Source organism: Rhododendron vialii, chromosome 9a (assembly GCF_030253575.1).
Source record: "Rhododendron vialii isolate Sample 1 chromosome 9a, ASM3025357v1".
NCBI classification, from domain to species: Eukaryota; Viridiplantae; Streptophyta; class Magnoliopsida; order Ericales; family Ericaceae; genus Rhododendron; species Rhododendron vialii.
In genome coordinates this window covers 37,366,340-37,381,557 of record NC_080565.1, presented here as the reverse complement: position 1 = coordinate 37,381,557, position 15,218 = coordinate 37,366,340, and the positions used below count along the sequence as shown (strand labels likewise).

The 15,218-nt window shown below is 37.5% G+C and overlaps 1 protein-coding gene across 1 annotated transcript; it reads right to left on the bottom strand.

Annotated features, from left to right (window-relative positions):
* Positions 1-4,754, bottom strand: LOC131301574 (sorting nexin 2B-like). Its single transcript, XM_058327933.1, has 5 exons — positions 3,532-4,754; positions 2,743-2,952; positions 2,251-2,511; positions 1,072-1,158; positions 1-296 (listed from the first exon to the last, which is right to left on the bottom strand). The coding sequence occupies exons 1-5, from the start codon at positions 4,525-4,527 to the stop codon at positions 216-218; spliced, it is 1,635 nt and encodes a 544-aa protein (XP_058183916.1). The 5' UTR covers positions 4,528-4,754; the 3' UTR covers positions 1-215.
* Positions 4,755-15,218: the final 10,464 nt, after the last annotated feature.

The following is a 15,218-nucleotide window of genomic DNA, read 5'->3' as shown; positions in this document are numbered from 1 at the left end:
TACTGGTTAAAAAAAGTCTTTTCATTAAACTTTTAATGAAAATATACACGTTGTGTAAGTCCAATATATCATGAAAGTTTCTTGACTAAAACTAGTTTACATGAAAGAAGTACAAAGCCATTTCCGAAACGACGAAAAGAAAAAAAGAAAAAGAAAGAAAAAGAAGTACAAAGGATATAGAAGAGAGGAGGTGAAAATAAACTCAGCTATTGATATCAGCTACCATCTTTTGCGTATCCACTTGTTTCCTCTGCAACCATTTCCCACACATTAGCCATCTTCTCTGCGTATCCTGCCTGTTAACATGCATTATCCTCTTTATTCACTCATTCTGAGAAGAGGAGATCATGAGTTGTACAGAGAAAGAAAACACACACAATCCCCCAAAGGCATCTTGAACAAAGGAAGTCCGGAAAAAGGGTATTAAAATCCTCGTAAGACGTAATTTTCTTTTTTGAACCAACGGAGCTGTTCAGAGAATAGCAGTTTTTACAGCAAAAGTGGTTTATGAGAATGAAAACTGTTACACAATACCAAACGAGGAGTTACCCCATGCCTCTATTGCCTACCATTTGCTCTTTTGACTGGAAAATTTTAAAGATTGACGTTTTCCAACCGAACAGTTTGCACCAAAGTTGTACAACCACAATTTTGGCATAGTATTCAGAAGAAATAAGCAAGTTCTTTGCCAATTTGAATTTACTATTCCTGCAGCATGCACAAGGGCCATTTGAAAAACCTCACAGCCATGTCAGACAAGCTTTATCAAAATGGGGTTACCAGCTGTACATATTTGGTAAAACCACCAGTGTAACACAGTCATTCGATTTGTATGAGAAATACAAGGACAACAGCAGAGTTTCCGCAAACCAATGGTTGTTTTTCAAAACAAAAAAGTGAGAGAGTGGACTGACTTTGGAGCACTTTAAAGCCAAACAGCCCCAATAAATTATCCCAAGCTCATGAGGTTAAACCTTCAAATTCTACATCCTAGACGGGAAAAACAAGACTGCAGAAACATATGCTCCAAGAATTCAAAAACCAATCGTATAGCAATAAGGAGAAAAATACCTGATTAACTACAAAGCCTTTCAACATGCTCATAAAATCATTGTGTCTTTCTTTGTCTAGCCTTTCAAGCTCGTTCTTAATGTTTTCCTGCACACGAGTCACCCAATATGTTCACATTTTGACCCTCTTCCAATCAGCAGGTAAATAGAACAAAGACAGAAAGAAGGATATAATATAGAGAAGAAAGAAGAAGAAGAGGGAGAAGCGAAAAAGTAGAACAAGAATCTAGTAGTCCCATGGGACTGGTTCAAACATCGAGAGGCTCATCACTATCAAAGAACAAGTTTTCTTTTTCATTAAAGGCAAAATTTTCAGAAAAGGCGGAGTACTTAACAACACTTAGGAAGACCCTTAGAAAGATTTTGCATCTTTAATGAGATGCAGACCACCAACTATATCTCTCAAAGCCATTTAAAAGTCTCACATTCTCTAGTCAAAGCCGGAATGTGCAGTCACTATATTATGGCACCTACATATTGTATAAGAACAAGCTGGTACAATGGCAGCCAATTCCAAGATGAAATGATCATGATTGGAAACAAGTAAAAGCTATTTATTGATACTAGTTCTGTTTGACTCAAAGTATTTAAGAGAGAGAGAGAGAGAAGCTAAAATTCTCAATTTCGCAATCTTAGAGCATCTCCAAGGAGGTAGCAAAACCAAAACCAAAACCAGAACCAAAAAGAAATTTGAAGAGTGAGAAATGAGTGAAATGACTCTTCAAATTACCAACTCACCAAACCTAGTATTTGTAATTGATGATCAATTAATAACTTTGACAGAGCGGTTTTCTAAGAGTCAAAGAATACTAAAAGACTTGAAGTTTGAAGAGTCCCTTGGAATGCACTTTCTGCAAGTGGCACTTCAACTTGCCACACGTGTCACAAAAGCTGATTTTGATGTATCATTCTATCCCATCCCTTAGAGATGCTCTATGCAAGCCAGGGTAAGTACCACAGATGCACAGATAACTAAAATGTTTACCAGTCCTGCAGTATTCTACTTCTATGTATTGGAAATGGAACTTCGAAATTTTACAAAATCCAAAATGCATGCACCATCTGTCATCCCGGCAATTAGGATAGATTATGAAACATTATTAGTCTATTAATTATATGCTAAATACCCAAAATAAAAGGCAACAAGTGCCAGGTAGAATATCGGCACAACAGGTGTTACCTTGATCTTTTCATATTCTTTGACTGCACAACTTTTTGCATCCTCAGTAACTCTAACAGTTTCTTTCAACTCTTCTATTTTGAGAATCCTTTTCCTGTCTCCACCGAATATTTTGGATGAAGCAACCTCGAGCTTCTCAATCCTTGAATTCAACGATAATAGCTCCGATAAAAGAGTCTGTACTGTCAGCAAAGCATTTGATCTATCTGTAAATGCATTGTTGACTGCTAACATCACCCCAAGATATTCATGGAGTTTAGCCTGAAATGCACATATACAACAACTTAGAACAATAGAAACACAAGGAGAAAGCCGTCAAAGACAGATGAGAGCCCCAAACGTTACTTCTGTAACCTTAAAAAACCAAATTTTGAAGAATATTGTCGGGTAAAATTGTCAAAGAAGCTTTGACTACTTTTATAGTTAGGGAGCACCTCAGCTCAATACAGTATTCATAAATCAAAAAAATACAGAAAAGTTCAAATCCTTTACCAAATGTTTGACTGTCTGTGCATTTAACTCTCGATACAATCTGCTGGCTTTCACAGCAGCAGTTGCCACATTTTTCATGTCAGCAGCTCGCACTCTTTGAGAGTTATACATGGCTTCCTCCGTCTCAAACTTCGTGAGTTTGACAAAAGCCAAACCCAATTCCCCCATCGTTTCACCAATGTCTTGCTGAGCTTTGACAAGTGACTCAGCCTGACGAATAAACAGAGGTTACCAAGTTGTCAGTTGTGAAGACATCCGCTCATCTTTCAGTCATTTTCTACTAGAACTTCAACTAATCCATTGATTGCAAGTTTCTAACCCCATTAACCTTTAATTCAACAAACGAAGCATGAGTGGAATGGTCATGTCAAGTTACAATTGGTTGGGGGTAATCAAATTTAGCCCTGGCCACCAAGCTTTTAACACTGCATGTTCAAGCTTGCTTCTTTCAATTCAATCACTCTTTTTCATGTTCAATATGCTAACGCATGTATCTACAAGAACCATAACCCACCGAAAAAGATAATCCCAGAAAGGGTCATAGTTCAGCAAGAACGAAAACAAATCACCAATAGCTAAAGCTTCAAATTCGGTTCAATTTCCTACAATGCCTCCGCTAATTTCCTTCAATATTCTCACATTGTAACTACCCAAAATGGCTATATAGCGACATGACTAAATCCTATGCTTCATCGTGATAAGCAACAAAACCATATAATCCAATCAAAGTGTGTAAACAAAACATATCAAAAAACCAAAGTAGGCAACAGTCTAACAGATCAAACTGACCTGTTGAGACACACTACTGAGCTGCAGCTCAAACTCCTGCAACCTATCTTTCCTCTCCAAAAACTCCTTATCTTCCTCCACCACAAGCGGCTTCGTCCCGCCCCAATCATAACTAACCGACTGCTTCAACTCCTTAAACATCCACAACAAATCCCTCCCCCCTCCCCCTCCCCCTTTCCCCACCCCCACTGGCTGCACCGGCACCACCTCCCTCGACTCCCCCTCGAAAACCTTCCCTTCCACCCGCAAAAACACCCTCAACTCCTCACTCCTCCTAATCACCGGATGCGCAGCAAGCCTCCTCAAGTACTTCTCCAACGCATCCCTCCTGTACTCCACGAACTCCCCCTCCTGCATCACCTTACTCTCCACCACACTCTTGTCCGGCCGCAACGGGATAAAAAACCCTCGGTACGACTCCGACAACCGGTCCGACAAGCTCACCACCTCCCTAAACCGTCTCCTCACGCTGAATTCGGACCCCCCGAATTCCTTCAAGTTCGTCCTGGTCGTGACCAAATAAGTGTGATACGTGTTCGATCCGGGAACGAGCGAATTGGACAGCTCCAGCTCTTTCTGCGGGTCGGACACCGAGATCCGAATGTACTCGGACCTCGACGGCGAAACCGGCGACGTGGAAGGCTCGTCGAGGGAGGCGCGATCGTGGCCGTTGATTAGGTCCCGGTCGAAGGATCGGAAGACGGCGTCGGCGTAGGAAGGGGGTTCGAGGATCGATTGGAAAGAGGAGGAGTTGAGGTTAAGGCTAGGGTTAGGGTTGGGGGGTTGGAAAATGGACTGCGGAGACGAGGACGGGGGGTAATCGTAATCGTCCGTCGAGATCTCGGCGAAGGGGAGGGAGAGGGGATCGGAGAAGCGAGCGGCTTCGGAGGCGGCGGGGAAAGAGGCGGGGGAGGGATCGTCGTCGAGGAGGAGGGTTTCCATGTGCTCTTGGGATGCGTAGAGGTGGGATTCTTCTTGGTTGTCGAATCCCATCATTGTTCTGTTAGTAGTCTTCTTGATTGAGTGGAAGTGGAAGTGGAAGTGGAAATGGAAATCAATTGGAACGGAATTTGGTTCGTATCATGCTTGGAGGGATTTGCCAGAGAGTGATTTTTTATTTTTCTTCAGCGTTGAAGCTAACTTGCGCCGGAGGTGATGGGAATCATCTGAGATAGACTTCTGTAGAAGGAAGACGATGACGATAAGGACGTGGACGAAGGATTGGGGCACCTGGTTTTCGGTTAGAAAAAGCCACGGGTACGTGGGAGCGTGTACTATTGTGCATATATAGGTTTTGTGGGGTTCATCTTGGGTCATACAAAAATGATTCGAAAGTCCATTATTTTTAAGATATTTTTTTATGGAGTCGTGTAAAAAAATCAGCTCAATCCGATATCAGTAAGTATTTTTTCGGAATTTGTAAGGGTGAAACCTTTAACTGCTCAGTTTTTTCCCTACAAATTCAAAAAAAATCTTTAACGATATCAGGTCAAGCTGATATTTTTTTATAGGATTCTATAAAAAAATATTTTTAAAATAATGAACGGTACGAATCATCTCTGTGGAACCTGAGATGAACTCTATAAATCTCATATGTGCATGATATATACATACCATATGTACCCATAACAGTACTCGGTTGGTTACTACTACCAAGAAGAGCCGTGCTACTTGCACATACTCTTACATTTTTACATAGATTTTGCACATACACTTTTATGGCCTTACCTCGAGTTCCACTAATATAATTCGAATCGCTCATTATTTTTAAAAATATTTTTTTAAGAGTCCTGTAAAAATCAACTCGATAGGAGATCAATAAAAACTTTTTTAAAAATTGTAGGTTGAAATAGACTGAATCACCACGTAATTTCTGAAAAAGTCCTTACCAATATTCTATCGAGTTGATTTTTTACAGAAACTCTTAAACAATTAATATTTTTAAAATATATGAACGATTTAAATCATATTAGTAAAACTCGATGTGGGCCGGTTAAGGATATGTGCATGATCTTTTCGGAATTCGGAATTATCTGAGTCCTCAGGTTTATTGTACCAAGAAAATCCAATAATGGAGACATGGAATTTGATGTGTAGTACGACGTCGTTGTTAAGAGTTTTCTCTGCGGGAAAATAATAATGTAAAAATTGGTTTTGTTAGTTCCAAAAATGTAGTGTGTAAAAAGGCTTGCATCTTGCACATACAGTTGTAAATGAACCGAGCAGTTCACGAGCTCGGCTCAGCTCGTTAACGCTTGAGCTCGGCTCGTTTACGTGAGCTACTCGGCTCGTTAAGGCTCAACTGACTCGAATTGTTTAGTAAACGAGCCGATCACAAATCGAGCTCCTCGTTCGATGAAAACTCAGCTCGCTAAGGAAAGTTCCGCTCATTTACAGCCCCTCCTTGGTACAAGTTTTATTCACAACAATTATGAAATTAACAAAGCAATGTTGGCATTAGCAACAACGGAACTCTGTTCCTTTGTAAAATTTCGATGGATGCTGAAGTTTGGGTCATAGGGATGGGCTTATGGTTGGTTTTTGAAAGGCTAGTCCACCTACTTTGGATCCAAGGCAGAATTTAGCTTGGCCCAAAAAACCACATCGTAAAAGCATTCGTGCTCTATGTCAGTCGCACTATGTTCTTATGTGGCTTTCATCACTAGATCTCATGGAAAGACAATAATAGACACAAGGGGAAAAAAATTATTTTCAGGTTCTGAAATCTTTCATTGGCAGATTTCTAGTGGTGTATTTCGACGATATCTTAATTTACAGCCAGTCAGAAGTTGAGTTCATTCAAGGGAAGGTAAAGAACAAAAGCAACATTATATTTCCGTTTGAAAAAAAGAAAAAAGAAAAAAAAGAACGAAAGCAATTTGGCAACTAAAATGATACTCCAAGAAAATGTCACATATCTGAACTCCTAGGTTGTGTTTGGTTGACTGGAATAATTTTGGGGAACAACTGAATTGCGATCCTTGAGTTTCCAAATTCACCAAAATTCCAAATAATGATTCAGTTTGTAACACATTATTATGACGGTTTTTTAGCCAACCAAACATCACAATTCAAAACCCGCAATATAATATTAAATCGTTTATATTTTAAAACCCGCAATATAATATTGCTATGCAAAAAAATCAACTTGATCGGAAGTCGATAGATATATCAAAATTTGAATTTTAGTTTATAAAATTGACGATCTGATTTCTGTCAATAATAATAAAGATAAACTTTTAATTTTACAAAGCAAACTTTAGTTTTTGATACTTCTATCAATATCCGATCAAGTTTATTTTTTGCATGGACACACTTCTATGTGGAGTCTACAAGATGAACGGTTCAGATCAACAATAAATATACGGTAGGACTGAAAAAGGTGGTGGTGGAAAAGTGAGGTTTTCCACTGCCGGTGGAAAGAATTTAATCTCTTAGCATTAGGGGGAATGAACAATTTATTCCAACCTTCCACGGAGGCCAAACATTCCAAACCTTGGAAACTGCAAAAGGGTTTGTCCGATTATTAACTTCAAACTCCCGACTAGTCAAGGTGCGCACAAGTTGACTCGGACATCCGATTATCAAAATATATATAGATAAACTACTATACTGTAACAAACCGTAAGTTTTTATAATAATAATAATATTATTATTTTAGTAGTAATAAAATTATTTCCTTAATATATATACATATATGTATTTAATTTTTTTTTCATTATTGCATGCAATAAAATACATGAATGCATGAATTTCTTTTTTACTACACAAATGCATGCATGCACATGTACGCATCTCTTCATCTCCCTCACCTCACTCGCCTGCAGCCTCCTCCTCTCTCACAGCTCCATCTCTCTTCTGCAATTTCTCCCTCCATTTCCTTAACCTCTAAGAAAACCCAAGTTCATTCCCCCTTGCTCCAAACCAAAATTCATTCATCACCAAGCCTAATCCGAATTTAGAACATTCTTATCCCCCTAATACTTCCTCCCTGCTCATAAATTCAATCCTATCTCGTCCATTTCAAAGCCCAAGAGATCAAACCTTCATAAATGCCATCTTATCACCTTATTCAAAATTCACCTATAAATACCTCACCACTTAGGCCACGAACTCACCCCTACATCCTTCATACTCCACTGAGCAGAATTGAGAGAAAAACCGCGGCCGATTGAAGCTCCAAGGTATGGAGTTTTAGAGAGAAAAAGAAAGAGAGAGAAAAGTGGGTTTGTATCCTAGACCCAAACGAAATCCAATTCAACACTTCCAATCACTTCCCTCCACTCCTAGAATTTCCAAAAAACTATCAATTCGAGCCCAAGGTCCCCCGATCAAAGAACCAGAAGTCATCTTCTCCAAAATTCAAGTTTCGGTTTGTGAATCAATTTGATCCAATCGAGGTATTATAATCCATTCCAACCACTCCTTTATGTTCATTAAGTGTTTTTAGGTATAACTCATAGACCCTTATGGTCCCATGCATCGAAAACATAGCAAAACAACCAAAAAAAGGGAATCTGGACAGTACCTCGCGGCCGCAACCTTCGGGTTGCCCAACTGCAATAACCAGAGGTCAAAATAGTTCGACCTTGCGGCAGGTTCTGTTTTAATTCGAAATTGTTTTGACACCTCCCAAACACCATTTTTGACACCCGAACCATTTTTCCTAGACTCCTCACACTTCAAAGATCATAATTTGTTAATATCATTTTTTTTATTAGCTATTTATTAAAATTTTTATTTGTTTTCATTCAAAGTTTACAAACGAAAAATCTTTGTGACCTTCCGAACATGTTTTTAACACCCAAACTATTTTTCCTAGACTTCTCGCATCTCAAAGATGATATCTTGTTAATTTTATATTTTATTTATTTATTTTAATATTTATTATTATTTTTACAATGTTTTCAAACAAAATTAACTTACGACCTTATAAACTATGTTATTAATGCTGAGTAAATTTTTTCTAGATTCCTTACATTCCAAGGATGAAACGATATTGACCTCAATATATTTTAAATCATTAGATTATTTATTATCTATTTTTTTTACTTTCGGCAACTTTTATTAATATCTTTATATAAAAATAATTTCGCGACCCTCCGAACCCAACTCTCAACACTCGAACATGTTGCATAGGACCTTTAGGACTCTTATTAATATCATGTTAATTATTCTAATATTTTTACCTAATTAATATATATAATTAGTTGTTTAATCAATCAAATTTCTTAAGAATAATTAATGAGAGCCTGTAAAAAAAAAATTTATTTTATTTTTTAGTTCTTACTTTAATTTTGACATCTTGGCCATACAAGACTAAGGGCAATGGCCCATTTATAAAAGGTTGTGCGATTGCATTGCTTGTTAATTGTTTTAATTATTATTTGATTTAATTATATATTGCACCGATACTTGATTAAATACTAGATTGGACCCTAGAGACATAGGGTGGTATGCAAATAGAATTCACCTAGACGATGCTAGGTAATGGATGAATCGAAAAGTTTTATTTTTAGTTGCCTGCAGGCATGATTTTGAGATGTGATGAGTTGGATGTGGTGATTTGAAACTGGCAAAGTAAGCCCAGTGATGAGTGATGATATGAGACTGGCAAAGTAAACCCGGTAAGCCCAGTGATGAGTGATGATATGAAACTGGCAAAGTAAGCCCAGTGATGATTTTTTCCAAAATTTAAAATTCTATTAATATGAATGAAAACACGGCGGCAGGAGGTGAATCTGCACCTTTCACAAATCACATGGTATTATGTGCACACTTTTAAACCATAACGGGTGTATTTACACATGACCCAAATCACAGGGGGTCAAAGTAGACTTTGTCCAAAAATGAAAGATGGATCTCTTAAAATGGACTAGATGATACCGTTTTGCTATTTTTGGGCCTTTTTTTAGGCTAGTTTTGATGATCCAACCCATTTATTATTTGGAGCTAGTTTCGAATATGATCATACCAAAAATTAAGCTGATCGATACTGTAACGACCCTGATTTTTGGTAAATAAAAATTTCGTTAAATATTTAAATTTTATTTTAATTAATTGGATTTGCTTCTAAAAATTTCTTTTTAATTTTAATAATCCATCATAATTAGATTTGAGACTTATAAAGCGGTGCATAAGATAGGCGAACCCTAGTTATGATTCGGGCATGATAAGCTTCATTTTATTGTAATGAGAGAAATACACGCTGGATACATAACTTATGTGCAATCCGCGACAAGAAAAGAAAGTGATCTCATGGGACTAGGCATAGCTAGTGGTTGGGGAGGAAAGATCTTATGGATAAGATCTTAGATTTCACATAGGGCTAATGGATAGTACTCCAATAAACTGGTTATGTGAAATATCCTTGTGTTACTTTTTCGCATTTCTGATATCCTGCTGTTTGCTAACTGTAAAGTAAAAGGGGTAGTTGGGTTGGATTATACTACGGGGTGAACTCTATCACTCAGGCACGGATTGTCTGGCATCCGTGCCAGATTTTGCAGAAAATCAAGAAGAGACACAAAATCCCGAAGGCGAGCACTTTTATGCAGAGGAGAATCCAAAGGTGGGAGTCGAGCCAGAATACGCTTGGGATCCGTATCAAGCTTAGAAGACGGCTATGTTATTTTGTCTAGTTTATTACCACAAAAGCTATTTTTAGTATTTTCACAATGGGTTGTAATAAATGAATCATTATGTTGAATTATCTGTTTTGGATTTTGAATTTAATTTAATAAATTTTTAGAAATTAATATTTAATACCTCCAATTTTATTTCCGAAAATCGGGTTTTCGATTCATCTCAATAATTCTCAAAATTTAACACAAAACTACTAAACACAAAAAAAAAATTAAATAAGAACAAAAAAAACTTAATCCAGTAATCCTCCATTCAAACCACCCATAAACCCTAATTTCTTTCCGGCATAGAAACAAACGATTCCAACATGGGTCCCATCATTCTATCTTAAAGTGGAATATGAGATTACATGCCACTTTGCCAAAAATGAAGAAGAAAGTGAGAACAAATTCTAGCAATAAACCTGTGCAATGTACGGCTAAGCACATGTAGATAATATTAATCTGTTATTTCAAAAGAAGAAAACTTGTAATATACACGATATGGGAGAAAAATAATTAATTCGTACGTAAATGACAATAATGAAAGTTGAAAAATCTTACCTTGAAAACATAATCGGAGCACAGTTTAAAAAACCCTTTAATTGAATCTTCAGGAAGTTGCAAAAACTCCCTTTGGTGAGACACAATATTTGTGAAATGCAGGAACCAACCGACTAACCTAAGGAAATTTCCAAATGATGTCGTTGCTGAGCAAATTGAAGAGATAATCTCAAATTAAGGGATCCCATTTTCTTGTATCTTAGGGTGGAGCAATTTTGGTACATTGGTCTGTGCTATAATGTTACCAAGTAACAAATGTCCCACTTAATTTATACAGGGTTAATGTAAGTTTTATCATACTTGAATTAATGCATTCGATCATTTTCTCTTGCCAAAAACTTGAGAACTTTGTATAGAAGTACTTACCGTGAACACAAATAGGAGGAAGAAACTTTTTCTTCTTTAGTCTAGAGATGGAGAGAGAGAAATACTACGTATGAAAACAAAAAAAGTATGAACTTTTATGGTCATGTTTGGTAGCCATTATATTTTTTGTTTTCTGTTTTCATTTTCAGAATTTTTAAAAATTAACCTTGAAAGTTTATTTGGTGCACTACTTTCACTTCCCAATTCTGGTAATCACTTTCACTATTTTCATAATTTAAGAAAGTAACAAAACTTAACTTCCACTATTTTTAGAAACAAAAAACCGGCTGCCAACTTCATTCCGCTACAGTGCCAGAGGCCTTGAGCTCTCTTCAACTCTTCCCAAACCAGAAATTGGTTTCCATAACAGATCTCTCTCTCTCTCTCTCTCTCTCTCTCTCTCTAGGTCTACGACATCGAAATGGCGGTGATCTGAGGTTTGCTTCGGTCCTTTGATTTCTTCTTTTATTTCCGTCAAATTCATGCGTTTCTCCTCATGATTCTTTGTGTTTCTGTTGTCTGCTCCCCTTTTCTTTGATCTGTAGTTAGTTTTTGGTCTACGATGAATTTTGAGGGCGATTTCCTTGCCCATTCAAGTGACTCTGAATATCTGGGAATTTGTGGGGGACTAGTTCTAATTGCAATCTGATTGGAGAACAAGTTTTGGTACCTAAGGACGTTGCTCCTAATCTTCAATACCTTCAAAAGGAGAATAGTATGCTGCTTAAAGTGTTAGCTTAGAAATCTGGGTCTACTTTGCCTCTTACTGTGCATAATGGATGGTTGTATTTATGGAGGAGTTAGTTGACAACTTTTGACAACATGTTTTCCATTTTCATTTTTTTTTTATAACACGTTGACACAAACATGTTTTCCGCTTTCACTTTTTTTGAGAAAAAGTAGAAATTAATTTCAGTAAATAGAAAATAGGAAACAGAAAAGTGACAGTGTTACCAAACAGAGCCTATAGGAGTACCAATTTGCCTAGCCTTCCATTTTCCATCTTCGATGACCGATCCATCGCCATTTATTTATAGAATTTGCATCTACACAATAGTTAATGTAGCAGACCGAACCCAACGGTCCGAGACTGTTGATAAAGGAGATTGAAACCAGGGACAAGGTCGGGATTATCTGTTGTACGAGACATTGGGCTTCGGCTTCGACTTCGTTTTAACAGGTTTTCATTGAACGGCTCAGAAAATAGTTTTTTGAAAATTGCTCGGATCGAGGCCTTCTCGGTTTTTTTTTTAACGATTTCTCGCGAGTATCCCTAAAAACACGTTCTGAACACATTGAGCGGTTCGAATCATCAAAAAAATATTGGAAAGGGGGGGACCGCACGAATGCAGTCCCTTTGGAGACAACACCATCCCCCAATCCCCCAGTCACAACCCCCACTAAGCACAGGGTACTCACCCAGCCGAGTTTTAAACCCTAGACCAAGAAAATTACTCTCTAAGCCTGGTACTCGTCCCTACCAGGGTAAACCCCGGATGTGTCATGTGGACGTGCATTAACATACATTATCACCTAACCTATGCACGGATAGAGTATTCGAATATTAGTAGCTAGGTTGACTAAAATGGTTAGAAAGAAAAATCAAAAAGATTGATCTACGCATCAGAATCAGAGAAAGTTTGTTTCTTTCCCGACAGTGATGCTTAGCAGATGAAATGTCCATGTCCAGAAAAATAAGTGATTAATTAAGGTTAGGTAGAAGATAGAAGTAGTTAAATAAGAACAACAAATTATTTATCAACTTAAATGCTTCACTGATCACGTCCCGATTGTACGTTTCAAATATTCATTTGGCATACTGATTGAAACGTGTACATCTGTGGATCTTAGGCTCTGTTTGGAACTTGAGGATGAAAAGGGAAAGGGAGAAAAAATAATGATGAGAAAAATTGGAGGGAAAGTTAAGAAGAAATTTGAGAGAAAGTTGTGGTTGTTTTTCAAATTTTCCCTTCAATTTCTTTAGGAATCAGACAAGGGGAGGAAATTTTTTTAAATTTTTCCTTCTTTTCGTTTCCATCCTCAAGTTCCAAACAAAGCCTTAAATCCGTAGAGGAAGAAAAGAAGAAAAAAAAGAAGAGACAAGAAAGAACTAAGCAAAAGAATTTTCCTATTTAATGGAGTTAATAAAATAAAAAGAAGATATACTACTAGTATTATTCCCTCTCCCCCCCCCCCCCCCCCCCCCCCCCCAACCCAAAAGATTGGAGTACCATAAAAAACAATAGGCACAAGTACTTCATTTTCCTTTTCAACTTTGGAGTTTTTTCCGATAGGGTACGTATTTTTCCTTTGTTAGGTGCTTACAAGCTATATTAATTTTCCGGAGGCTCTTGAACACTTCGCTTAATATAGCTGTGGATGTTATGGCAAAACTGCCAAATTGGTGATGATCTTCAGTACTTTCAAAAGCTAGACATGAAAGTTGAAGGGCCATTTGTCTGGATTATGTAAAAGTTGCTGGCTGTATCAGCCGTGTAGTTTCCTCACCGAAGGTTTTCTTCCTCTTCTGTCATGGAGGAGTGTCTGGAGATCGGAAGATTTGGCATTCACATACCTGCAACAGATGAACAAGGTTCTGTTGATTCAGCCAGTTTCCATCAATGCTCATCACATGAAGAGCTGGTTTGGGCTTCGCTTTTATTCTTTTAAACAACAATCTGCGTATAAAGATTTGAAGCACACCATTAAGTTTGTAATTTTTGGTTTATTGATGTCCTGTGAAGTATCACTAATGATGTTGTGACTGTCATCCTTTTTGTACTTTTTCTTGTGAATAGCTCTCGTTGTGTCAATAATGAGCGGTAGAACGTTTAGTTTCTCTACACAGTATGTTGTTCTGATCCGTTTCTCTAGCTGCAGTATCAGTTTGAATAGCAAGTACTAACTACTTGAGATTCAATACCTTGTTTTTTTACCAGAAGTGCAAATAATATTATCGGTACTTGTTTGTGAGATCTACAGTGGGGAATACATGGCAAATGAAAAAGGTTTCCACATTAAATTTCTGCAGTGCGGAATACATCAGAAAGAGGTTTGAAATAGGAAGATGCAATTGTAGAGATCAAAAGTGCAGCTTGCTTTTTCTCTCTTCTTTTTTTTTTTGAAGGGCAAGGGCAGCTAGCTTGTGTGATGGGAAATGGCTACCTAGTCAATAAAGTAAATTTATTCTTAAAGTTGAGTAATGCTTGTTTACTTGCAACGCTACCAACTTTTTTTTTGTCTTTTCAGAATTGGTGTGAGGAGGATAAGGGAAGAGGTAGCTACTTAAAAACCAGGTATCATTTCATGTAACAGAGCAGCATATCTATTGTGCCAGCCCTTGTTGTTTACAAGATACTCCTCATTTATTATTTATTTTTACTGCCTACCATGTAGGACTTTGTTCCAGTTTTAATTAGGCCCCTGCTAGTGAATGTTGGGACTGATCCATAAAATTAATCGAGATGTGCGTAAACTAATCTGGACACCTAAATTATCAAAAAGTAAAAGATAAACTGTAATGCTACACACCACCCAATCTTATTATATGATATGAAGTTTTAACCTTTGGATGGCCTTACATGTGGGTGTTTACTAATCTTCCTTTCGAAACAGGAATATTCTCATTTACTTTTAGCCTCTCAGTAGACTTTCAACTTGTAATGTCTTTTGAAAGGGATTCACATAAGGAGTTTGAGTGGCTACACCAAGGTTCTGAATACCGTATCAGTTGGGATACCGATTTTCTTATTAGTACAGTAGTAATGATACGTACCGGTACTGGTAAGATACCAACTACCGTTTCAGATTTATTGCAAAAAATATAAATTACCCACATGTATAATATATTCATTTATGAAAAAGATAAATAAATATAAGAATAGTCAGGTACCGTCCAGTATTAACCGGCGGTATTTGGCCGGCATCGTCTAGTATTGACCGCTACCGTCCGGTATTGAAAGAAAATGATAAATTTATACGTAATTTGGTACTGTCCGGTATTTGGCCGGTACCGTCCTGTATGGACTAATATTTACAGGTATGGCCAATACCGGCCGGCATTTGAGCCAAAACAGAATTAGAGGTGTAGGGTACCGGATTTGGTCAATACCGGTACATATGGTCAGAAGAGGA